Genomic DNA, 24,147 nt, shown 5'->3' with positions numbered 1-24,147 from the left:
TCCTTGTTCAAGTGGACTTGATGATACTCTACACGTCACTTATCTTTCGGCTATCTTTTACCTGAATCTTTAATAGACTGAGAGTTCAGTTGAAATGTCTGGATATAGTTGATCGTCGGCTTCACTTATGCTTGGCGCTTATAAACATTATTAAACTTACATCAAATCCACTAATTACCACCAATTCCAGTTAAGCTTATACTATATACCCTATACTTAATATTATATTTAAAAACAATTATTTATATATTAATTTAATAAACTTAATTAGCTTATATTCTTTTAGCTATTAAAGCTTTTAATTACTTAAATATAACTTACTTTAATAAAAGTATTAATACTTTAACTTTTTTTTAATTTAAATAACTTAATTAATAAAACGTTTAATAATTTAATCTTTTTATTATAATATATTAATCCCCAGTTTAAACTACTGCTTCTTTACTGATATCACTTTATCTGCAGTTCTTAGATATAAGGTCGATTAGTTACATGCCCTTATATGTATATTTAATTGGTAGAGGTCAATTTGGCTTTTGCCGACTAATTTACTGTGACGGTTACGATGAGCATTCCAGGGTAAGAGGTCTAGCCTCGTTGGCGGGGTCAGAAGGCTGTCTGTGGTGACAGACATAAAGGGACGGATTCCCCTCGACATCTTAGTTTCATCATGCTTTTTCAGACTGAATTTTACACTTTTTGTCCTCGTATTTGATATCATTAAACTGATCACTTGATTACCTATCTAATGACGAAGACCCTGTCTTAATTGAACCTCTGTGGCTGTCTGCACTTAGCTTGCAATTGAGGCTGTTGGAAGTTATTGTCCTCTTGCAGTCTTTTCCTTGTTGTTGCTCTTCACCTTCAAACTATCCTTACTTATGGAAATATATAATTTATTAATATTAAAATACTTATAAAGGCTCTGTTTTCTCTTAGCTTCCCCCTTTTCTTTAGTACATGCACGAGAATAGTTAAGGCAATGCAGTAGAAAGTTGTTAGGTTTTAAAGGCTTTAGCCCTCATACAAAGATAAGAGCCAAATTAGCGTGAATAGGGAATTAACCACTTACTCTCGATTAGTACAGGCAGATACTTACTATGGGCCTGGGCGCTTCCAACCATGGCGTTGGAGTTAATAACTATAGAGAGGTCTTTTATATTTCTAAGCCTCTCTCACTAATTTAAGCTCTTAGCTATAAGTCTCAACTATAAGGAATATATCTAGCTGATCACTTATATGTCATATTGTAATATTTAATTAATTACTATAATATAAACTTAATACTACAAGAACCTAAATGGTAACTTATTTAACTGCCCTTGTAGGTGTGACAAGATGTCTTTAATCTAATACGATCCAGTAGGTACTAAAGAAAGCAATACATTCTTCCCATCTCCCTGATAACCTATAACTGCTCCATAGATAGCGAAAAAATCCTTGCCAAGAAATAAACTCGATCTCGTAACTATTCATGAGTTTGGTCCAACTTTCCAATTGAGAAGCACAATTACCGATAGGTATTCTTTCATTATCGTAGGTGCTCAGATTGTGATTTTCTAATTTCGATCCTCGATCTAAGCCGGCTTCGGGATCTTGAACTGTGTGAAAAGGAAACATCCGATCTCGGGGAGCACCCAAAACGGCAAGGGAAAGCAGGTTGAGTGTATCCTTAAGTTGTGATATATCATGGGAGATGCCACTAGCATAAGCTGCATGCGCTGATACCAGTAATCCGCTATCGCCAGGGCTAGAACCGGCAGAGGTACGGAGCATAGATACGAAAAGGGGGAAATGTGGGAGGCAGTGCCGACCTTGCATCAATACGCCGTCGAGCATCGAACGAGATACACTCCGCATTGCCATGATTGCTTTACGCAAGAAGTTTTCCACTTCGCCTTCCTGAATTAGCCATCTGCGTATTACTAATTTTATCAGTGGGTGCATGGAGATGTTGTCGACTTGTGCACTCGCCACAAGAGAGAAAGCTTTCAAAAGCCCCATGGCTTTGAGATGCTCCAGAGGCCTTTCTCGGTTTTCAATAGACGATGAATAGGCAAGTAAGACGCTTGCTGGGATACGCTGATGGCTGAACACTGATATCAAGGCCAGCAAATCGCTCGCTAGTTTATTCTGACGTTGAATCTGATGGAACGAGATGGCCCAGGTTTTGGCAACAGCTCGCATTGAGTCCGGATGCCTTCCGCTTGTCTCAAAGTCTTCGTTAAGCAATTCTACCAGATTTTCGTCATTATCCAGTAGGTTCAAATACTCTTTGACCGGAATACAATTCTCTTGAATGAATGCGGCGGCGTGCACGAGTATCAGAGGAAGATACTCGAGTTTCAAAGCCAATGCCGACAGATCAGCAACATCGGGTTTCACGCATCCAAGGTGCGCACAAAGAAGTTCCCGTGCTTCATTCGCGGTCATGTGCGATACTTCAATAAAGCCCCGACCTTTGGTAGCTCGTATAGCTACTTGCCGGTTTCTCGTGGTGATAAGCAACTTGCCTTGAGCGCACACTGGAAGATATTGGCTGAGGCCACCAGTCGCATAGAAAAGGTCGAGATCGTCGACGTTGTCGATGACCATAAGCCACGGTTTGTGATGCTCGGCTTCTAACCATTGTTTCATCAGCTTGAGCACATCTGAGTTATCTCGGTCGCCAGGAACGTTGAGCTGCTGCATAATTGTGGTATATGACTGCCGCAGGCGCTCTTCGTTGCTCGCGTAGACCCAAAAGACGGAATGGTCTGGACTCTGAGCGTGTAGTTGGTGTACGTAGGCCAGAGCAATTTGTGTTTTTCTGTATGGTCAGTTCCTTTCTCCTCTTTGCTTGACACGGGTTCGCTTACCCAACCCATCCTAAGCCAAAGAGGGCCGCGACAGCGTAGGACTTCTCAGGACTTAGTTGTTGACGCAAGTCGTCAAGGATGTCTTGTCGGCCAACAAAGTCTTCATTTGGCAAGAAAGGAACCAAGACTGTCGAACCTTTTATTAGCTACGTCATTCTCATGTAGTGGGCATAAAGTACGTACACTGAGGCAAGATCCCCTCTCTAGTTGAATCTATCTCATGGTCAACACGGTTCAAGAAGCGGTAGATAACCTACTGACCATGACCAGTAGGAACCACCCAATGGCTCAATACAGCTTTGGTGCAAGCAGCGGCAGTCGCTGCAGCGTAGTTCTGGGTAGCTTTGGCTTTATGGCTATCGGCATAGTCGCAAGCACCCTTAACAACTAAGCATGGTAGGCTGTCCCAAACGCCAGCACTCTCCATCTCGAACGCAATGACGCCAAGTTTTCTTGCGATATCATCGCGATCCTCTCCAGATTTCATGACCGTGTCGCCTGAGGCAATTCTTCCGAAATGTACTTTAGGCTCTGGCACTTCTTGTCTCAGCCGCTCCCGCGGCACAAGCTTTCCATTACAGCCGCACTTATCGCACGGCATGTCTTTGTCGATATGTCGGTATGTAGCCTCGTATAGGCGATCTGTCCCGGTTCCAGGGTAATGTGCTGCCAGTTCTAGATCTTCCTGCAAGAGTGCGAGGAAACCTCTCATGTCGGATTCGAATGCTCTTCGTGCTCGAAGGGTCTTCAGTTTCGATAGCAGGGAGCGAATCTCAATGTTAGGTCTCCCAAGAGCCTCTTCATTGGCGTCTTTGTACTCGAAGCTGTCAGGATATTGCCGCCCCAAGTCATGCTGGACAACGCTCTGGCTGACGATAACATCGCCCAGTATAATCTCATGGTGTGCATCTCGAGGACCAGGAGTGAAAGGGATTACTCCACAGATCCCGACGACGATGGCCAATTTGACATGGGGGAAGCTCACGCGACAATTGGTCGCGACTGCGGCTCCGCTGGCCTTTCCTGCTTCGGGCATGTAGGCGAGCACGACATTATGATGGCCGATGCGTCCTGTCGAGTAGGAATTGGGGTCGCCGGGAGCTTTGCTGTACACGTTACAGTCCCAATGTTCATCAAAAAGGGCTTCTATCGCATCGGCTTCGAAAGAGAGGGCGCAAATGATGGCAAGCGGGAAATCGGCTCGTGAGACGGGACGTCGCGGTCTGCCATTTGCAGTCGACATTTGGGCTTTTTGTTGGACACTAGACTGTGGTCGGAGATCGGGATACTTTTACTGGACGTGAAGCGACAGTGCAACAAGCAGAGACGACGATACACCCAGCCATCAAATTAGCATAAGAACTAAAAAAGAAGAGAAGATCAACTTTGAGGATCGAAAATAGGGCTGAGAGGGGAAGTCTGCCTTATTGTGAGGGCGACCTGCGGCGAACTACACGTGACTTCATGAGCAGGGGATTAACAACCAGCCAACCAGCCACAATTCAAAAGGCAAGGCTCCAAGGCTGACAGCTCACGGCAATATGATTGCTCATAATGGCTACGTGGTGTGTCCTTGCTCGAGTTTAAAGTGTTTAGCGCCCGCGGTCGCTGTTATGAGATTTGACGTCACTAGAAACAAAACAAAACAGTAACAACAATAGATATCACAACCTAAAAGCGAAGACATGTTAGGTTCTCGATGGCCACTATATCAATTAAAGTAAAAATAACTTAGAAACCTAATGGCGAGACTTTTCCTAGTCCCTTGGTTGAAGCTATTATAATTTTGAAGGATTGAGAACAGAAGCATATAACTCCAAAACTCTGTCTCTCGGGTCTCTCAAACGAGCCTGTGTCTCTTCAAATAATCGGGGCAAACCTGTCTCCTTGAATGAAGCGTCGTCAAGGAGAAACTTCGCCATTGCTTGTCCGCACAAGAAGATTTGTGGCATACCATGGCCAGTGAAGCCTCCCATTATAAACAAGCCTGGTCGACCAGGTATAGGTCCTACTCGAGGGAGCCGGTCGGAAGAGTACCCCATGACTCGTCGACGTCAGCGACTGTCAGCATCTCAGATGATAGGGTTATTGGACTTACTTCCAGTCCAGATGTCGTCAACATATGCCCCGCTGTCCTCCCATCCATGAAAATGATTTTGCATGTAAGCGTCAAAGTATGAACGGGCTTCGTCGATAACCTGAGTATCGTCGACGTTCCCATACCACGAGTTAACAGACCTGATATACGCATCTCGAGCTCCACCAACTATGATACTTCCGTCTAGTCGAGGGATCAAATAGTCAAAGTTCCAGTCCGAGAATCGAAGAGCGTAGGTATTATTGAGTAGAGGATGTGGCCCCGGGGTTTTGATCCGACTGCATATAGCGCGATATGGAATGATTTTGCTTTTGTATTCTGGGAGTAATGAACCAGTGTAGGCATTGGTTGCGAACACGACCTTTCGCGCTCTGACTTCGCCCCTACTAGTACTCAAGATCCATTGCCCAGCGGCACCTTGAACCTCAGAGACAGAGAGAACCGGCGTATTAGTTTGCAAGTTGATTCCTTGACTGATTGCTTCTGAAAACATATGGTGGATAAGTTTGTAGGGCCAAAGGTGTCCTGCTGTGTAAGTAAAGCACCCCTTTGCGCCCTTGACACCAGACATCTGAAGACATGATGTTAGCATTGAAAAGACAGAGATATCAGACACCTACCATCTCGGCATCCGTTCCCTCAACGCTGAGCGTGTTGTTTGTCGGTTCAAGTCCCGCGGCGATAAGCTTGTCGTAACCTTCCTTAACTCGACGTTGATGGCCAGTGGAAAGTTGCACATCGACCGCCCTCGTAAGGACGAAGTCGCAATCAACTTTGTTTTTTTGGATGTATTCACTAACAGCTTTCATATTTTCTGCTTCGAATGACGCAACTTCTGCGGCAGCTTCCATCCCATACTCAGACGCGTACGCAGAAATCGCGTTGTATGAGTCTGGCTTGAGGTGACCACCTTCGCTTGTCAGTACTGGCACAATAGTTTCTCGGGCTTTTTCGCTCACCATTTCGTCCAGTCGCACCTGAGCACAGCTGCCGAGCTTCGAGAACAAGAATTGAGGGTCTATCCTCAGCCGAAGTTGTTGCCAGGATATGTGTGAGAATTGCTGCTGCAGAGTATCCGGCACCAACTATGGCAACATCTACACGCGGTGGAAGCTCCGCAGTTGACCGATAATTATCGAGATCGCCTGGTTCGGTCCTCCAAAAGGAAGACATCCCTTTTGGCGGGGGAAAAGAAGCTGAGCACATTATGCCAAAGAGATAACAGCAGTTTGAAAACTAAAAGAAAGCCAAGGAAATGCAGATAACACAATAATGTTTTTGTGGACGGCTACTACCAGGATAGTTTGTATGTGACCGGACAAGACTCCGAGAGTGCCTGATGCTGCCCTTAGTATCGGTGTTATCATGGGACTGATAAGGGTGGATCGATACTTATCGCACCACAAGCTTCAATCTTTACTGTTTCTGGTAGCTGTCTCAAAGTTGCCTGTTTGATACTAGTACAGACATCCAAGGTCCACTACCAGAAACTTGCCTGATCTGGAAAGCAACATGTTGTGAGCCTGGAGCACTAGGAGACCAGAGCATATCGTGATATAATCTTACTGACTGATACTATCCATGATACTGAGATCAGATCTCAAAAATAGAAGTCATCATGAGCAGCGAACTTTATCAGCAACTAACCGCTCCGAATGGAGTTACTTACAACCAACCTTTGGGCCTCTTCATCAACAATGAATGGCGGCAATCAAGAGCAGAGGAATTCATATCGGTTATGAGTCCGATGTAAGTCTAATTGTTGGGTACTCTTAAAAGCCAATTTACTAAAAGACTTCAGTGACGAAAATGAGATTGTCAAAGTCCATGCTGGCGGCGAGAAAGACATCGACGATGCTGTCAAAGCTGCACGGGCAGCACTCAAGGGTTCTTGGTCGCATCTGTCTGGAAGCGAGCGAGGCGAAATGATGCGCAAGCTCGCTGATCTTGTTGATGCTGCCACAAACGAACTCGCTACTATTGATACCTGGAATAACGGCAAACGGTTTTCGTCTGCACAAGGAGACGTTGGTGAGCTGACAGGGGTGCTGCGATATTATGCTGGTTTCGCTGATAAACAATACGGACAAGGTAAGTCTCCAAGTTGCACAGCTTGGATCTTATGAACCCTTGACTAACGACCGCAGTGATAAGTACAACTGAGAATAAGTTTGCCTATACCACTGTTGGTCCGATAGGCGTTTGCGGGCAGATCATTCCTTGGAACTATCCTTTGGGAATGGCTGGCTGGAAGATCGCCCCAGCCCTTGCCGCCGGGAACTGTGTGGTACTCAAGCCAGCAGAGCAGACACCTCTGTCCATCCTATTCTTTGCAGACATCATTAAGAAAGCAGGATTTCCGCCTGGCGTGATCAACATCGTTAACGGGTTTGGAAAGAAGGCCGGAGTAGCATTAGCAGCTCACATGGATGTTGACAAGATTGCCTTCACTGGATCCACAGCCACTGGACGCGAGGTAGCAAGACTTGCGGCGAGCAATCTCAAAGAGATCACTATTGAGTCCGGAGGAAAGTCTCCACTGCTCGTTTTCGAGGATGCAGATTTAGACCAAGCTGTTAAATGGAGTCACTATGGTATCATGGCCAACCAAGGCCAGATCTGTACTGCAACAAGCCGCATCTTAGTACATGAAAAGGTGTACCCGCAATTCATTGAGCTGTTCAGGGAGAGAGTCAAATCCTGCAAGATTGGCAACCCCTTTGACAGCGATACCTTCCAGGGACCGCAGGTCTCAAAGGCACAATACGAAAGGGTGCTATCGTTCATCGAGAGCGGGAAAGCTGAAGGGGCCACTGTTGCTCTTGGCGGCCAGCGAACTACAGTCAATGGCAAGGGCTTCTACATCGAGCCCACTATCTTCATCGATGCTTCGGATGATATGCAGATCTACCGCGAGGAGATCTTCGGCCCTGTTGCTATTATTAGCCAATTCAAAACAGAAGATGAAGCAGTGCGCCGGGCTAACAACACCATTTATGGCCTTGGTGCGGCCATCTTCACGCAAGATATCACTCGAGCACATCTCCTCGCGAATAAGATCGAGGCAGGAAGTAAGTTACAAACCCACTGAGTTTAGAGTCCGTTACTAACATCTGTAGTGGTGTGGATTAACAGTAGCAATGACTCTGACTTCCGTATACCCTTTGGAGGAGTCAAGCAGTCTGGTATCGGTCGTGAGTTGGGAGAGGAAGGGATCCGTGCTTACACGAGCAGGCGGTCAGTTCATGTGAATGTAGGAAACGTGTTATAGATCAACCAAGTTTTGTCTGGTAATCTAAGTTTTCTGTTACAACGTTATGAGGTCAAAAGAAGCCTCAGCTCCACCGCTCTCAGCCACGGCTTTCGTTGTAACTCTAGTTTGTATGACCTTTATCAAGGTCCTAATGACATTGATCAAGTCAATTCAAAAGATACAGTAACTTGGAAATACTCAATGTGTTGGCTCTTTGTGTAGATCATATACTTCTTAGAACGCCCGATTTTCAAGGCAAATTATAGCCGCCAATTTTCCCGTGATCATGTGCTATTGTCTTGGATGACTGGCAGTTGAAGAATGGTTTCTCCAAACCTAAATAGTAGGAATCAAAATCACCACTTTTGTCAACGAGGTATAATTTTTCGGAAGCTAAATTATTCCATGGAATTGTATTACGACTGTGACGAGCCACAGAACTGTTCTGGTTTAAGGAATATTGGATAAACAATAGATCCCCTCAACCAAGCACCTCGTATCATTGCAAAGCGGTCAAGCTGCAATTTCTGAGTTACCTGTGATCCCCTACGGCAGAACTATTAGCCACCCCAGAACCGAGCCCAAGTTCTGACAACAACATGTTTCTTAGCCAACGCAGCCCTCTCAGCTTCATCGCCAAACCCTTCTTCCCAGAAGCGACACTCCTCGTCCACGGCCTGTTTCTTGCCATCGGCGAAGATGTCGACGGTGGCAGGTATAACAAACTTGGTTCGCTTGAAGACTTTCCAGAAAATGAACATAAAGAAGAACCAGGCGAGGCCAAAGTAACTTGTGATGAAGCCCTTCAGGGACCAGGGCTGAAAGATGTCGAATCCAATAAAGATGGATGTTGAGCCTCCAATGAAGAGACATAGGTACGGTGTCCATGATGCACACGGGGCGGTAAAGGGAAACAAAATGCCTGGAACAGGTTGCCTATCTGAGTTTCTCTTGAAGAGTGACTTTTTGAAGTTGTTTTCGCCCTGGCGAGTGATTCCCTGAGCCTTGAGGGCTCGACGCCATCCAATGAACACCCATGTCATGGCAGTGAAGTTGACAACCAGTGCGACAGTGGTGAGGTCCAGGAACCAGGAGAAGACCTCGCTGGCACTGTTGGAAGCTACCAAGAAGGATAGAAGCGATATAGCAGTCACCGCTGTGACACATACCCATGGTACGCCAGACTTGGTGCATCTCAAGAAGATCTTGGGTGCTTGTCCGTCTTGAGCAAGTGAGTATAGAGTTCGGCTCGACGAGTACAAATAGGCGTTTCCGCAAGACCATCCAGACAGCAAGATGAGGAAGTTGATAAGTCCAGGAAGAAACCCTCTGATATCGAGACGGAGGAGACCCAACACCCAGGGAGATGCCGCTGCGCCAGCTTCGCCGTTCTCGATCGCGCCTAGAAGGCGAGGGTCACGCGAATTGCAGATGATGCCAACGGCGAGGATTCCCACAACGTAGAAGAAAAGGATTCGACCGACGATCAATTTAGCAACTTTGGGAATCGTCTTGCGTGGGTTCCGGATCTCGCCCGCCGACAGGGAGATGATATCCGGGCCTCCAATCGTGAAGACAGCATATCGCACACAAATGCAGATACTGAGAAAGATGCCAGTGGCTCCTTCAGCGTAGTATTCATGGGCCATATCTCCGTTCTTCCAATTTCGAAAGCCGTAGGCATCGTGATGAGGGTTGCCGCCAACCATTGTGACAAAGGTTGCCATGATAAGACCGAGAATCAAGAGAATCTTCGTGGAGCCCATAATAAACTCAGCTTCGCCATACCATCTACACACAACCGTTAGACCTTCTGTTGATTCCTCACTTGGAGTGAAACTTACCTAACAGCGACCATATTCATGAAGTAGCATACAGACAAAGCTATGGCGATCCACACTGCAGGGTTGATGTCGGTGTTCCAGTATTGCATGACAGTTGCAACAGCAGAGTATTCAGTGCAGACCAGCATTGCTCCCGCATAGAAGTATGTCCATCCCATTGCAAATCCAAGAGCTGGATCTACAAATCGGGACGCTAATTCGTAGATTGAACCTCGGATCGGAAGCCAAGCTACCATCTCGGCAACATTCAGCATGGTAGGCCAAATGAAGCCGAGACCGTAGATTAGGTATCCGATGATGAGGGGCAATGGACCAGCTTTGGACAAGACTCCTCCGACGCCGACGAAGAGACCAACACCGATGCCGCCGGCGATGGTCATGAGCTGAACATGGCGAGGTGATAGACCTCTACGGGTTTGTTGTATAGTGATGACAACATGATCAGCGACAGTTGTTGAGATGTTCTCGTCGCCATCTGCTTTCTCAAGCGAGGCAGTCATGGTATCAATCTTGATACGATGAAGAAAGGAGAAAGGACGGGGCTATTCAAAACAGTAAGAAGAGACGAACTGTGCTAGACAAGAGAGAGCTCATTTCAATGTGAGGTTCAACGATCTTATAGAAGAGAGGTCTCGACCTAAGCTACCACGAAACGCAGCAAGATACAGGTGAACAGCCATTATCAGCACTATCAGCTCCACTGATAATAGATCCTGGGGCCCCAGAATCTGGAACCTGGCATTTGGGAACAACTAAGGCGAATATGGAAACCTCATGTCTTGGCTTGATAACGCTGACTCGGTCCTGCTGATGGTTCGCCGATAATGTCACTCGACACTGATAGTCCGTCGTTGGGGTCGCTGATAGAAATGTTACGATATTCAGTTAGTTCAATGGCACTTGGCTGACTCCACTAACGAACACTGATTGGAAGTCTGCCAGAAAGGACGCACCACTGAGCAATCAGAACTCACCGTTCAACAAAGCCCGATACGGATTAGTGTCTTCGTCAGTTGAACTGAACATCATTTCCCTAACATGGAAACATTTGTGATTCAAGGTCATGCTCCAAACGGCAAGACGACTCAAGCCATAAACTACGGTAAAGGGAATCAGACGATAACACAAGCCACCCTTTGGTACGGAATGTTTGCCCGGAGAAGACTGGCCAGACGCCAGGGGCATGCTAAGCTCTCCGATGTACGGTGGCATGGGTTGATAGCTCAAGTATATCAGTGAGAAAAGCATTCTGTCACTGCTATCTCGGCCATCACTACCAACTGTCAAACAAGCCCTATCACGATGAATGATTCACGCAAAGCCACCGATAGGCTTCTAGCTATTGCCCGATCGTTACAGCATCCCGATTCAAATTATGGCTTACCCGAAGAGTTCATGAGAAAGCTACGAGCTGCCCTTCTATCAGACCCATTGTTGCCGAGACCTAATCCCTCCATCTCGCTCTGGCAAGAACCTGCACACCCTACTGTATCAAGCATACAGTCTCCAACCCTTCCACAGTACGCTGACATAGTTGTCATTGGTTCTGGCATCACTGGATGCAGCGTTACCAAGGCCCTCCTCGAAAATGACAGTCTGGACTCTCCAAGCCGCATCGTTGTGCTCGAGGCGCGGACTCTTACCAGCGGCGCAACAGGCCGTAATGGGGGCCAACTCGTCTCTCCAGTAGGACATCTTTACAAAACTATGTGCAAAAGACATGGCGAAGAAACAGCCAAGGAAATGTGTCGCTTCAGCTTCATGAACATTCGAAGGATCATGGACATGCTCGACGAACTGGATCCTGAGCTCCGGGAGTCCAGTGAGATTCGACATGTGCGTAAAGTCATGGTTTCTGGGGATGAGGAGACTTGGAACGCTTCGAAGGAGTCTCTGAACTCCTTCAGGGAGGCAATTCCAAGTCATCAAACCATTCATCGTGTTACTCAGCAAGATGGCTTAGCAAAGGTATGACTCTTTGACTTTCGGGGATCCATTTCGCGTTCTGTTGTGAGTACTGACGTTTCTTTTTAAGGAGTTCAACGTCAGGAATGGCCATGGCGTGATCGACCATCCTGCCGGCGCCGTCTGGCCCTACCGCCTCATAACTGGTATTTTCGAACGTCTTCTCGTCCAATACCACGACCGCCTTTCGATCGAGACAAACACTCCCGCAACAGCGATAAACTTTACACCTGGCACGAAAACTGGCAGTTATTCTATGCCTGACTACCCATACGTCATTGAGACTCCAAGGGGTGCTATTCGAGCCAAGCAAGTGATTCACTGCACGAACGCGAACGCTGCCCACTTGTTGCGTCCGTTGATAGGAAGGCTCTATCCGTACAGAGGGACCATGTCTGTACAAAAGGCTGGTCCTCATCTAGAAAACATGGGGAACAGTCGATCATGGAGCTACCTGACCAAATCCTCTCTTGATCCCGTGTCAGAGCGGTTCGATGGAGGCTTGTACTATCTCCAGCAGCATGCTACAACTGGCGATATATGGGTCGGTACTGACTACTCCAATGTGTTTGATGTTCTCACGTCTGACGACACTGCTGTGCCTGGTCACTCGGTCGAGGCTCTGCTGAAGTTCTTGCCCAAATACTTTGTGAAGGGGTGGCTGGAAGATGAGAGACCGGAGTTGAAAGGAGTCTGGACTGGACTGCAGGGTCATACATCGGATGGACTTCCATTTGTAGGAAAGCTACCGAAGAGTGTCTCTGGGAGAGAAGGCGATGGCGAGTGGATTGCTGGGGGTTACAGTGGGTACGGGATGGACAAGGCTTGGATGACTGGTGAAGCAGTTGCCAGTATGATTGTTGGCAAGGGCATTCCTGAATGGTTACCCCAAGCATTTCTTCTTACAGAGCAGAGACTTGAGCGAGATATCACGGTGGAGAGATCTGTAGCGAAGTGGGTGTCGATAGCAAAGACTGGCGATTGGTAGAAGACAGAACGTAATATACATATATAGTGAATCCCGAGCATCTACCCAATGAGTGTGTTGAGCTGCTTCCGAGTGCAAATATCCAACCAGTAAACATCAGACTCTCCTTCGTCCAGAGCACTCCAGATACTCGTCACCAGCTCAAGTATATTGCTCACCTTTCTCAAGGGCAGGACATCTGCATATGCTGACAACCGACTCTTCACAAAGTTCCGCGCTTGAGCAAGTTCAATAATGCTCTGTCCCATATACCGTGACTCTTCATCCGCTGCGCCTAGCGATGTGACATCCTGTGGCATGCGACGAAGTTCACTCGAGATAGCGACCAGAATCAAAGGCTGGATGCACCGGCTTCTCGATTCGAATGGTATATCTCGAAGAAGCTCAAGGGTGTACAGCGCTAGACTTGTCAACCAGTAGTCCTTCTCATCTTTGCTTGGGACTTTGGACGGCGATCTGGCTGAATAAATGTGATTTGCATCCCAGGGGTTGTATCGTTCAGCCAGAAGGTCAGAAAACACACGGTAAATTTGGAGTAGACCAACACATCTGTATGCTTCGTCAATCTTGGCTAGGTGAGCTAGCGTTGTTCTTGGATCGCCTGTGTCCTGGATCTTCGACGTGTCAGCAGGCGTGTACGCAAGCAGTCTCTTTTCTAGACATCGAGCCTCTCGTATTTTGCTCTTGAAGAAGTTCATGTCGTCTTCTGTGATGAATCTGATAGAAGACGCTCGAGAACGGTATTGGGAGACGAGATTTCCAACGTCAGTGAGAGTCTTGACTGTTTCTCCCGCCATTCCAACGAATGGGTGCAGCGCAGATTGGTTGCATGGTTCTGAAGGCCCCATCAGGGTATCCGAATTAGGGTTGCCCGACACATCAGTAAAGAACGACAGAAGCATTCCCCAGTAGTCAACCGCAGTCTGGAAGAACTTGACCATTGGCTTAGACTGTGTTCCGCAAGTCGAACTCCACTCCAGAACTCGTCTTTGAGTCAAATGATATCTCTCTTTGGCCAGATTACCGGGATCATGCCAGCTTGCAGTGTGGCATAGGAGAACCGTTGCCAGTAATCTCGCCTCAACATGCTCTGCAATATTTAGGTCCTCCTCGTCCAAGCATTGAAGGGCGATCAAGCGTTCTTGAATCGCAGTGGTGGATAGTTCGGGAAAGACACTTGTTAGACAAGCGGCTGACATGCTTTGCATCGTGTGATATAGAACCTTTGAGGATTGCCATGAGCTTTCGGCCACCACTCGCATCAGGTTCGATTGACTATCCCATGCGCAGTAAAGTGGTATGACTTCTCGTATAAAGAAGTCAGAAAGAGCTGTTGGAAGATTGCTCAGTTGTTGTGTTATTGTTAGTGATGAGTGGTGATCAAGGTCTTCAGTGTTGTGAGACTCTGTAAGTAGAGGTGTTGTATTTAGATCAGTGCGAGATTGTTGACCTTCGTCGCGTAACCAGCTCATATCAATGGAATCATCCATCTCCGTTGCCGTATTATCCCACTGCCCAGGCTTATGCAAACTCGGTGAGCCATCTGTAAAGGCCGTATCATCTGGTATAGTAAGAGTCTCCGAGGGATCCAAATTTGGAAAAGGCCACTGTGAAACTGAAGGATCTTCTCCCAGCCCAAGAATGTCGGAGGCATTCAGTGCTGGGAATGGCATTGAGTTGGTGTCTCCAAAATGAGGGAATAATAGCAAGGGGTCCAATGTTGATACTGTGATATCAATGGTTTCCCCTTCATTCATATGATTAGTTGAACTTGAGCTTGGCTGATTGCCTCTTCTCGCCCGAGGCTTTTGACCAGAGCTGACGGATTTCAGTTGAAGTTGGTTCTTAGCAGACCACCGCAAGCTCAAGGTATAGCCAGGGCATGAGGAGCCTGCATCCTCGCATCGTTTGCACCCCGGCCTTCTTTGATCGCATTTTACCTGGTGTAAAGGTTAGGCTCTACTCCCAATCAATTGTGCTATACATACCCTCTTTTCTTTACACTTTGAACATCCGTGGCGGGATTTGGTATAAGTTGGTCGGTATGGAGAATTCATTATGAGTGGCACGGCCAATGATGTTAGTCTTTGATCACTGCAGCCAGGATTAAATGCGATGCCGCAGCTGAACGGATTCACAGAGATACTGAATGGCCGTTATCGCGACAGGGAGGACAGACCGGGTGGGGTAGGATGCCTGAGGTATCTGGCTAGTTTAGAGCCTCCAGTGCGGCCTTATCGCTAGTGAGTTGGCTAGCATGACACTGGACTGTAACTGAATCGCTTCATCTTATATTGTGGCAATCAATATTGCTTCACCAGTCTTTAGTCAAAGATATGAAGAGATGCGGACTACCTGCACATCGGTCATTGTGAGGATTGATAGATGATGAGGACCCGATGCGCTATTGCACAAAGCTTCACCTCAAGCAACTGCAACAGGCATGTAGACGGTCGGCTCTCAAGCGCCTTTCTTGAAACTCTTAAGGTGTCATGCATTGGCAATTGAGGTTGAGGTGCGCTGAAGCTGTGCTAGAACTTCGTCTTCCAATGCAGGTAGACACCTACATAACGAGCAATTCCCAACCCGCACAAGTTCTCGCAGAGGATCTTTGGAAACGTAAACGCACAACTATTGTTGTTCCTTTTATTCCCTGCCAAGTTAATCATCTAACCATTTGTATCGAGGTCAGCATTATGTAAAACTCCGAAGCTGAAGCGTTGTGCTAGTTGTCTGGATTATTAATCAAACGAATGGAGTAGTCATACGACCTTCAAGACAAGACGGTCAATCGGTTACAAGTTTGCCGACAACAGTAATAGGAATGAGGAAATATCAAGCAAGGAAATATTGCGCGGTAGGGCGTCACACGCCCAGCACTTTGGACCCACGTCGGGGGCTATAACCGCCGACCGCCGATGCTGAGACCATTCAAAAAGACAGCAGCTTTCAACAACCGCTGGTGATCTCAAGCTAATAATCTCATAGAATTTCATTGCAATTAAATCTACGTTTCAGAAATCTTCAAATGATGGCAACCTTTTACGAAGTCTCTTTCGCAGGGGCAGTCCTACTGTCTAGCCTCATCACCATGTCCTGCTTCAAGCCACCTAACGAGGTTCCACGCGACGGCTGGAAGCAAGACAGTCTCGGAACATACGCCAGTCCAACAGCAGCACGAATCCGACGAATTCTTGCTGTCAGCGTCGGTATTTTCCACGCCCTCATCGCTATAGGCTACGGTGATTCCAGCCTCGTATGTCCTCATCCGGAGAACATAAACTCGGAGCTGTTCAGCTGGAATTCATACACACTGGCTTGTCTCTCGATGATCATTCTCATCGGCGGACCACTTCGGCTCACGGCCTTTGCTCAACTTGGAAAGAACTTCACTTTCCAACTTGGACCACCTGACACTTTGATGACGGATGGTATTTATCGATATATCCAACATCCTGGCTACACGGGACAAATTGTGGTCTTGGTCGTCAACCTCGCCCTGTTCTTGCGCTGGGACGGCGCATTCGGTTGCTGGATTCCTCATGGCTTTCGATCGACAATCAGCGGCTGGGGCCTGATATTTTGCTTGGTTCTCGTGTTTGGAATTCTGCGAAGGCTTATGATGAGGGTGAAGGACGAGGAGAAAATGTTGAAGGAAACATTTGGAGAGAAATGGGTTGCATGGAGTCGGGTCACTGCGCGCTTCATCCCAGGCGTCGTTTAAATGGTACTGACTCTAAGACGGAAGTTCAAGTAAAAACCCAAATGTGACCTTGTAGTTGGGAAGCAGGAGAGTGTATATGTTGAAATGTTGAGTTGTTGGTAACCTATATGCGTTGTATCGTTGTTGAGGGCAATTACTTCATTTGTATATCCAAAAGAATGCGCCGAAATCATAAGTGAAACAGAGATATTTTTAGCAATTGATTACCGTCAATTTCAAGCTTAATTAAATTCATGATTGCGAGGACAGTCGAGTAGTCGTTTTCTGTTCCATCGGCGAGTCATGTTCACTTCAACAAGGGTAAATCACGCAGCAGCAGGGCGTAACACAAACGAAGTCAGCATGTCCCATACCGGGTTTGTAATTGCTCCGAGTCCAATGAGCTTCAATTTCTCCCAGCTGTCAATCCAATGGAGTTAGTCCAGCCTAACTGGGAAAACGAGGCATACTGACCGGCAATGTCGGCACGGAACGGCATCAGTGGGGCACTACCGTCCAAGTATAAGTGCTCAGCTGAAATATTTGACTCACTGTGAGATTTTCTCGTCTAATATTGTGAAGATCTATGTGAGAAGATGGGTCGACTAACTAAGTTTCTGTCCGATGCGGAGAAAGCAGTGAGGCAAGCTGGGAGAGATCTGCAACAACAGCAACAGCCTGCTGGGTACCCACCACCCCAGCAGCAGCAGACTCAGCAGTATCGCAACTCTCCCGGATATCCGGCGCCATATCAACCGCAGCAACAGTACTACCAGACTTACCCTCCTCCAGCAGTGCAGCCCCAGGCAGAACTCCAGGGTTCACCTGTAGCCTCTCCGCCGCCGCAGCAGCAGCAGTATCATCAGCAACAACAATATCCTTATCAAGCTCAACAGCCTCCCCAAGGACTGCCAACGAGCGGAAGCGCTCCTGTACCTCAACATGTCGAAGCTTCAGCCAGCCAGGCTGTGTCCAATAGCGGTGGTCCCAGCACTCCTATGCCATTGGGAATCCAGCCCGTAACTGAATGCATTGACATGCCATTCACACTGCCGACCTACTGGTTTATCCACAGTTCCTACCCAGACTTTGCCATTTGCAGTCGTTGCTACGCAGACCACATTCTCAACTCACCGTTTCGAGACACGTTTACACCGGTATGGCACGATGACGGATTAGAACGACAGTGTCTGTTTGGAACACCCCGCGTCAAAGACTATCTTTGGCCAGCTGCTCTCTCGTCAATAAGCCTCGACAACATGATGAGCTTCATGGCCACGAGGCCTACTCTGGGTCGTTGTCCAGAGGATAAGTCAGTCGAGGGTCAAGAGTGGTACTCCCCACCAGATCGACCGGAGATGGCAATTTGCAAACCATGCTATGAAGACTATTTCAAGCATACTTCATTCGGCAACAGGTTCAGTACACATAAGCCTCAAGGTGCGGCAAGTTGTGATCATAATCTATGGTACATCCGCCGAATGCTCAAGCTCTATTCTCCCAACAACAACTGGACGGCGTTCACCACAGGATTCTACAAAAGACTGCAACTTCCGCCGTGTCCCAAAGCACAGCCTGTTGCAGGCCCCGAGAGGACTTGGTTCATGTCCTCAAGGGCCCCAGCCAACTTCTCGGTCTGCGAAGCCTGCTACTGGGATTACTTCCATGAGTCTACCGAAAGTCAGTCTTTCCGCACAGCTCGTCTTGGGCCTTCACAGCAGGCATCATGCGACATGGCACAGGCCAACATACTTATCCCGATCATCCGGGCTGTTGATAAGGATAACTACCCCAGATTCTGGAGCACTCTTCAAAGCCTCTCACACCACCCGCCTTGTAATCCTCAGGGTGCAAGTGGAATTCGCTGGTATACGCTTCCGAGTGATCCTCCAGAATTCGATGTTTGCGCGACGTGTATGGCGGGCACTATAGCTAGCATGAACGCGACTCACTTCTTCAAAGTCAAAAATTCTGTTGGGCCATCTGAGGCCCGTCTCTGTTCATTCAACCTGCCAGGATATCCGCGTGGAGTCCTCTTCTTGCAGAGGTTCGCTGAGGCAGCCTACATCAACGATTGGCGACCACTCAGCGAATTGGCAGTCGACCTGAGTACCGCACCAGGATGTCCCAAGATCAACCTCGATTTAGCGAAGAATCGTCGGTGGTGGGGTTGGGATAATGCCCATATATGTCAAGAATGTTACGTCGTCGTGGCGAAGGGTACGAAGCTGGAGAAACACTTCACTATGAAGGGAAACCAAGTCGCTGAGTCCCGACTCTGTGATCTCTACTCCCCTCGCATGCGGCAACTCTACAAGAACGCCTGTAAGACCCAAGACCTCACGTCTTTCCTATCGTTCGCTCGTCAACGTCGCGAGATCTACCTCCGGACAGTCCCCGAAATGAATCGGATGCTGGCAGCGGCCAAACACGCTCTCAGCCAGGCTCAAACACTTGGTCTCGCAGCTGTGACATTTAGCGCAGCAGGAAACCTGAACGCAACAAACTTTTATTATGATCATACGGTGGGAAACTCGACGGTTGGGCATGGATATCAGAATGAGCAGTTGTTGCAGGCGGCGATGGCTGATCACTCGATGCAGCAGGTCGGAGCTGCTGCTACGGGTCCAGCGGCTGTGGCGAGGGTTGGAGTTTTGGAGAGGATGTGGAAGCAGGTTGAATAGAAGTATATCAGTGCGTGTTGTAAATGCAGAGAGAAGTTGTCAAATTGCTTGTTAGCTGAAGACAATCGTGTAGTGGCACGTGACCTCATTAGGCATCGGTTCATCTTTCGTCTCAAGACAAACCAACAATCAACAAACTCCTGCCTCACCTTGCTCAATCAATCTCCACCCACTCACTAATTACTATTCAGTACTGCACTATCCATCTATTTTTTTATGCGGTGATCATAGGCTCCCAGTCACAAATTACGACTTTGTACAAGCAACAAACATGTACCGTTCCGAAGAATTCTCCCCGCATCTACCGATCGTGTAACGTTGAGCAACCCTCCATTCGTCATGAATTCCACCACCGATCCAAAATGCGAGGAGGCTTTCTCTCTTATTAGGAGCCAAAATCTGCCCCATCCACTTGGGAAATTACTCAGTTCCTTCATCGCAAATGCGTTGAACCCTGCACTCGCTGCCGCCCATGTCTTCAGCCATTGCCGTCCGGGTCAACACCGCAAGGCTGATCTTCATGCCCTTATTTCAGACTGGGAATTCGTCCTAGAATCAAGTGAGTTTGCCTGGATGTCAATGCAACACCCTGGCTCTGACCATCATAGTCACAAAATACGGGACTACACCACCTGCCCCCGACAGCAGAACCCAAGCTCAAATTATGAGGAGAGATGGAAACCGCTGCTGCATCACAGGCAAGCCAGGAAGCTTAAAGGACCCCTTGGTAGTAATGCCTATGATTCTCGCGCCATCCCGCTGGCTTGAAGCCGAGGTACACGGGATGATCTTCCTACCAAGCTTGGCCATGGCTGACACGTTGACTAGCCGAGAGTCCACGAAATGCTTCGAGCCTTCTTTGGTCCCCCTTACCTAGATTGGTGGATAGCTTATACAGAACGATTGACGCGGGTAGATCCCATCGATGGCCACTGGCTTGTGCGCAGGTCAGCTGCCGAAGCTTACAGAAATGGGGTGGTGAAATTGTATCGGCTACACCCATCAATGATCGAAGTAAGTCATATCATTAGTCTGGCTCTCCTTTATTAACACATCTCAGTACAGGGTTGCTTGGTGTCTAATTGGGACCGTAGAACCAGCGATTGATGTCGATGGCCAATATCCCCTTCTCGGAGACCACTCACGCTCGGGAATACGCAAGGTCGACGCACGTTTCATTGGGACCCAGGCCCGCTTGGCTCCGAGCATGCGATGGCTTGAGGTCAAGAAGCAAATCGCGGACAACGAAACAGCGATACCTCAGGCGGGGATACAACCTTCAGCTTCCAGACCAGGTTTCGTATCAGCTGTATTCCAGATATGCTGTACAATCATCTTGACAGCTTGGCTTGCCACCCCCCATTTCATTCGATTATCGACATACAAAGTATTGCGAAGGATCGGACACCATCTTTATGGAAATACAAGTTCCTTGGCAGTTAGCCGTCTGCCTTTCGGTCTTTACCTGAAGGCCACAAACGAAGGGGCTTTCAATGAATACAATGCGCTCGGACTTGTTCACAAGTATACGTCTATTCCAGTTCCTCGGGTTCTGGATCTGGTAGCAGACTCACAAAACACGTATCTCTTGATGACCGGTCTTCTTGGTGAGCCACTCTCCAGAGCAATGGATATGCTCTCCGATCAAGACTGCCACGAGTTCGTCTACCAAATGAAAAGCTTCATTTCCCAAATCCGAGAAATCCCTCCAGTCGGTCCCAAAAACCACATATGCAATACTCTGGGCGAAGCATGCAGCGACCCAAGAATTCGAGACGGCAACCCCATCGGCCCCTTCGAAGACGAAGCTTCTTTCAGTCAATATCTTCGCCATCCAGATGATCCTGCTCGAAGAGGTCATCAAATTGTATTTACCCATGCTGACTTAAATCTGCGAAACATCCTTGTGGATAAAGTCACAAGGCTAGATGGGACAAGGGGCTGGGCGATCTCAGGGATCGTTGATTGGGAAAACAGTGGGTTTTATCCCGAATACTGGGACTGTACAAAAGCGCAGTTTGAGGGATTCAGGTGGGACGAACGCTGGACTAGGGCTTTGGTCGATGTATTCAGTCCATTCGGAAGTTATGCGAAGGAGATTGAAGTTGAGAAGAGGAGCTGGAGTGAAGGCGATGGCGCGTTTTGAGATACCCATCGCTTTTGGGGCAACGCTTGGATAGTATAATAGCAAGTTTGCTTTCAGTCCTGATTTCAGAATTCAACTGCGTCTTATCAGGTTCCATTGAGGGCCCTATCATTCTACAGCACTAAAACCGTAGATATATGCCTTACACGACATGCTGATCACGACGGTCTCGTTGCGTGGCGATTATTGAACCACCAAGAAGTCGCAGGTCATAGAGGCAATGGCGAAACAAGACAAGCCATTCCGAACTGATTTGGTAAGAGTATTATTTTGAGTTAAGAGACCGCATAGCTGATGCTCATATCACGCACCTTACGTTTAAACATATTCTAACTATAAACGAGCTGCCACTCCTTATTATTACTTTTATATTATAACCGTAAGGGCTCAAGATAGATTTAGCGTCTTTAGTATTAATTAACTTATATCTACTACTATATCTCAAACCCTAATTGCAATTGCGGTTACAGTCCCGTTCTCTATCTCGGTCCCTGCCACTTTCCTGATCCTTATCCTTCTCTCTTTCTTGATATCAGTCGCGATCGCGTCGGTCTCTACCCCGGTATCGATCTTTGCTATCCTTTTCTTTGCGATCTTTATCACTACGATCTCTGTCCTTTTCCTGGGGGCGGTCACGGCTGTAGTCTCCATCCTGATATCGATGTTTGCGATCCTTGTCACTACGATCTCTGTCCTTTTCCCGATGCCGGTTTGGGGCAAATACAGGTCTGGGATGCCCTTAGATATTCTTGATCGCACGCGCGTGACACTGATGGAGCCAGCGAGTATTTCCTTGCCCGAAAGGTCCGGGTAATCTTGTTAAACTCTGTCGTCCTTGGGATATAGCATTATTTGCGACCCTTATATTTCTAGCAGTTGATAATCTTTTCAGTTGACGTTGAGGTTTCGAAGGCTTTCGAGTTTTGGCTCGGCTTACTATGCCTTCGAGCGAAGTTTGAAGCCCAAAACTTTCGATCTTGATAGCCGATAGTGCTTAGGTATGAGTAAACATATGGCTATCGTCTCTACCTAGGGTATCGGCGGTGCATTAGCATGGAGAGAGCTTCATATAGCTCTTGTGAACTTACTTTTGATATCACTGGAGCCAGAGACCTTGAAGTTGGCGCCCATAATCACTGCGGGAGAATGCTGGCCTTTGAATGTTTCCCTCTTCCTTCCTTCGTAAGTCTTTGAGCTGGAGCTGAAGGTGGGCTGATGGGTTGGTCAAAAGAGTCAAGGCCTCGATCGTGATACTGCCAAGTAGATGCCTGGAAAGCCTGCCACCGGTCATGGCGTCGATGCGATTCGAGAGCGGGGCCTGTAGGGCACATATAAGGATTCCTTAAGATCTAAGAAGAAGGATTGAAATCATGGTGCACAAGAGACTCGGCGATGTGACCAAGGGAGGGTAAAGAACCACAAGAGGTGCTTTCATCTCTAACGAAGGCCGCTACAGACTTCCAAATGAGATCCATTTGCCAAGAAGTCCACAGAATATTCCTCGTGTATGATAATGAAACAGTCCACGCATGAAAAGAGCTTTTGGCTGAGTTACTCGTGACGTCGTCGATCCCCCGGCTTAGCTCTATGCTGTGACACTGTGGTACCGGCCTTAGGAGGACATGAGACCTTGAACGTTCTCACCATCTCCACTGGATCAGTACCGCCTAGTGAAATGAATCTTTCTGACATTGCCCATAAAACGAATTCGAAGTTGTTCGATCCGAGGCGCCCGATACCGACCCAGACCATATCGGAAAAGATTGTGCATCACCGCTGATTGGCTCTCCGATCTCGCTCATTGAACTGGAACCCCTGTCACTTCCTCTATCGATGATCGCATCTGCCCAAGGATCTGGACCCTCAGTTGGCACTTCTTCCTGTAAAGCTCGAAGGGTTACACGATAGAGCTTGATCGGCGTACACGGTGCCAACTAGAGTACTAGATCTGAACAATTTGACCTTCAGTTTCACCATTGGCAAAGAACCACTGCACTGCACACCTCTCGTATGTACCACGGATCGGCAACACATCGTCCTCCACTGAAGCTATTGCGCGAGACACCTGAACCGTGCAGGATACGTCGAGATCCAGATCATCGTAAGTGACATGTGATGTCGATATAAGCGTCAGAGTTATTGATTGACTCCAACTGTCAGCAGTTTCAGAGTTTGTCGCCATGGCATGGTTGTTGAAGTCGTCAAGGACGTTGGCTCCTCTTAGCGTTTCGGGTACTCTGCGGCTCCAGGGACCTGACTCAGTGCAACGCCCGCCAATAAGAGCTCATGAAGGCTAATTAGTGCTCTGTGGCGGGTGAGAGATCACAAGCTTAGGCCAGGCATGAATCTAAGCAAGGAAAGTGATGAGTATACATTCATGATCTTGGGAAAGTTTAGGATGAGTTTAGTAGATCTGTAAACCAAATACCGGTAATTCCTTTTTTATCGTGGTTTAGCTAGTGCTTTTGATCATTTTAAACGCATTACCATATAAACATCATCGATAGCTACCTGGACGTAAGAGATGATACCTGTCGAGAGGCAGGGACCTTCTGCATGTGGTTGCAACTCTTGCTGCCCACAAGACGAGCATGTTGCTGTTTATCAG

General features: G+C 47.7%; 9 protein-coding genes across 9 annotated transcripts; 5 read left to right on the top strand and 4 right to left on the bottom strand.

Annotated features, from left to right (window-relative positions):
* Positions 1–1,873: 1,873 nt before the first annotated feature.
* On the bottom strand, positions 1,874–4,101 carry FPRO_14485 (uncharacterized protein; the record flags this gene model as incomplete). The annotated part of the gene is made up of 5 exons (XM_031219515.1): positions 1,874–1,915; positions 1,978–2,809; positions 2,859–2,985; positions 3,042–3,071; positions 3,120–4,101. The coding sequence occupies 5 exons, from the start codon at positions 4,099–4,101 to the stop codon at positions 1,874–1,876; spliced, it is 2,013 nt and encodes a 670-aa protein (XP_031085266.1).
* Positions 4,102–4,636: 535 nt separating this feature from the next.
* On the bottom strand, positions 4,637–6,162 carry FPRO_14484 (uncharacterized protein; the record flags this gene model as incomplete). Its single annotated transcript, XM_031219513.1, has 4 exons — positions 4,637–4,902; positions 4,957–5,527; positions 5,577–5,866; positions 5,916–6,162. 4 exons carry the CDS (start codon positions 6,160–6,162, stop codon positions 4,637–4,639), a joined length of 1,374 nt encoding a protein of 457 aa, XP_031085265.1.
* Positions 6,163–6,574: 412 nt separating this feature from the next.
* Positions 6,575–8,227, top strand: FPRO_14483 (putative aldehyde dehydrogenase; the record flags this gene model as incomplete). Its single annotated transcript, XM_031219512.1, has 4 exons — positions 6,575–6,705; positions 6,758–7,047; positions 7,104–8,027; positions 8,076–8,227. The coding sequence occupies 4 exons, from the start codon at positions 6,575–6,577 to the stop codon at positions 8,225–8,227; spliced, it is 1,497 nt and encodes a 498-aa protein (XP_031085264.1).
* Positions 8,228–8,769: 542 nt separating this feature from the next.
* On the bottom strand, positions 8,770–10,553 carry FPRO_14482 (putative general amino acid permease; the record flags this gene model as incomplete). The annotated part of the gene is made up of 2 exons (XM_031219511.1): positions 8,770–10,000; positions 10,054–10,553. The coding sequence occupies 2 exons, from the start codon at positions 10,551–10,553 to the stop codon at positions 8,770–8,772; spliced, it is 1,731 nt and encodes a 576-aa protein (XP_031085263.1).
* Positions 10,554–11,355: 802 nt separating this feature from the next.
* Positions 11,356–13,006, top strand: FPRO_14481 (uncharacterized protein; the record flags this gene model as incomplete). Its single annotated transcript, XM_031219510.1, has 2 exons — positions 11,356–12,021; positions 12,089–13,006. The coding sequence occupies 2 exons, from the start codon at positions 11,356–11,358 to the stop codon at positions 13,004–13,006; spliced, it is 1,584 nt and encodes a 527-aa protein (XP_031085262.1).
* Positions 13,007–13,047: 41 nt separating this feature from the next.
* FPRO_14480 (uncharacterized protein) lies at positions 13,048–15,063 on the bottom strand (the record flags this gene model as incomplete). Its single annotated transcript, XM_031219509.1, has 2 exons — positions 13,048–14,946; positions 14,995–15,063. 2 exons carry the CDS (start codon positions 15,061–15,063, stop codon positions 13,048–13,050), a joined length of 1,968 nt encoding a protein of 655 aa, XP_031085261.1.
* A 1,034-nt stretch (positions 15,064–16,097) lies between these two features.
* FPRO_14479 (uncharacterized protein) lies at positions 16,098–16,730 on the top strand (the record flags this gene model as incomplete). The annotated part of the gene is made up of 1 exon (XM_031219508.1): positions 16,098–16,730. One exon carries the CDS (start codon positions 16,098–16,100, stop codon positions 16,728–16,730), a length of 633 nt encoding a protein of 210 aa, XP_031085260.1.
* A 575-nt stretch (positions 16,731–17,305) lies between these two features.
* FPRO_14478 (uncharacterized protein) lies at positions 17,306–19,393 on the top strand (the record flags this gene model as incomplete). The annotated part of the gene is made up of 1 exon (XM_031219507.1): positions 17,306–19,393. One exon carries the CDS (start codon positions 17,306–17,308, stop codon positions 19,391–19,393), a length of 2,088 nt encoding a protein of 695 aa, XP_031085259.1.
* Positions 19,394–19,732: 339 nt separating this feature from the next.
* FPRO_14477 (uncharacterized protein) lies at positions 19,733–21,539 on the top strand (the record flags this gene model as incomplete). Its single annotated transcript, XM_031219506.1, has 4 exons — positions 19,733–19,952; positions 20,002–20,168; positions 20,222–20,407; positions 20,454–21,539. 4 exons carry the CDS (start codon positions 19,733–19,735, stop codon positions 21,537–21,539), a joined length of 1,659 nt encoding a protein of 552 aa, XP_031085258.1.
* Positions 21,540–24,147: the final 2,608 nt, after the last annotated feature.

Source organism: Fusarium proliferatum, assembly GCF_900067095.1.
Source record: "Fusarium proliferatum ET1 genome assembly, contig: FPRO_scaffold008, whole genome shotgun sequence".
NCBI lineage: Eukaryota > Fungi > Ascomycota > Sordariomycetes > Hypocreales > Nectriaceae > Fusarium > Fusarium proliferatum.
Note: the sequence above shows the minus strand (reverse complement) of the source record. Positions and strands in the feature narration are given on the sequence as shown.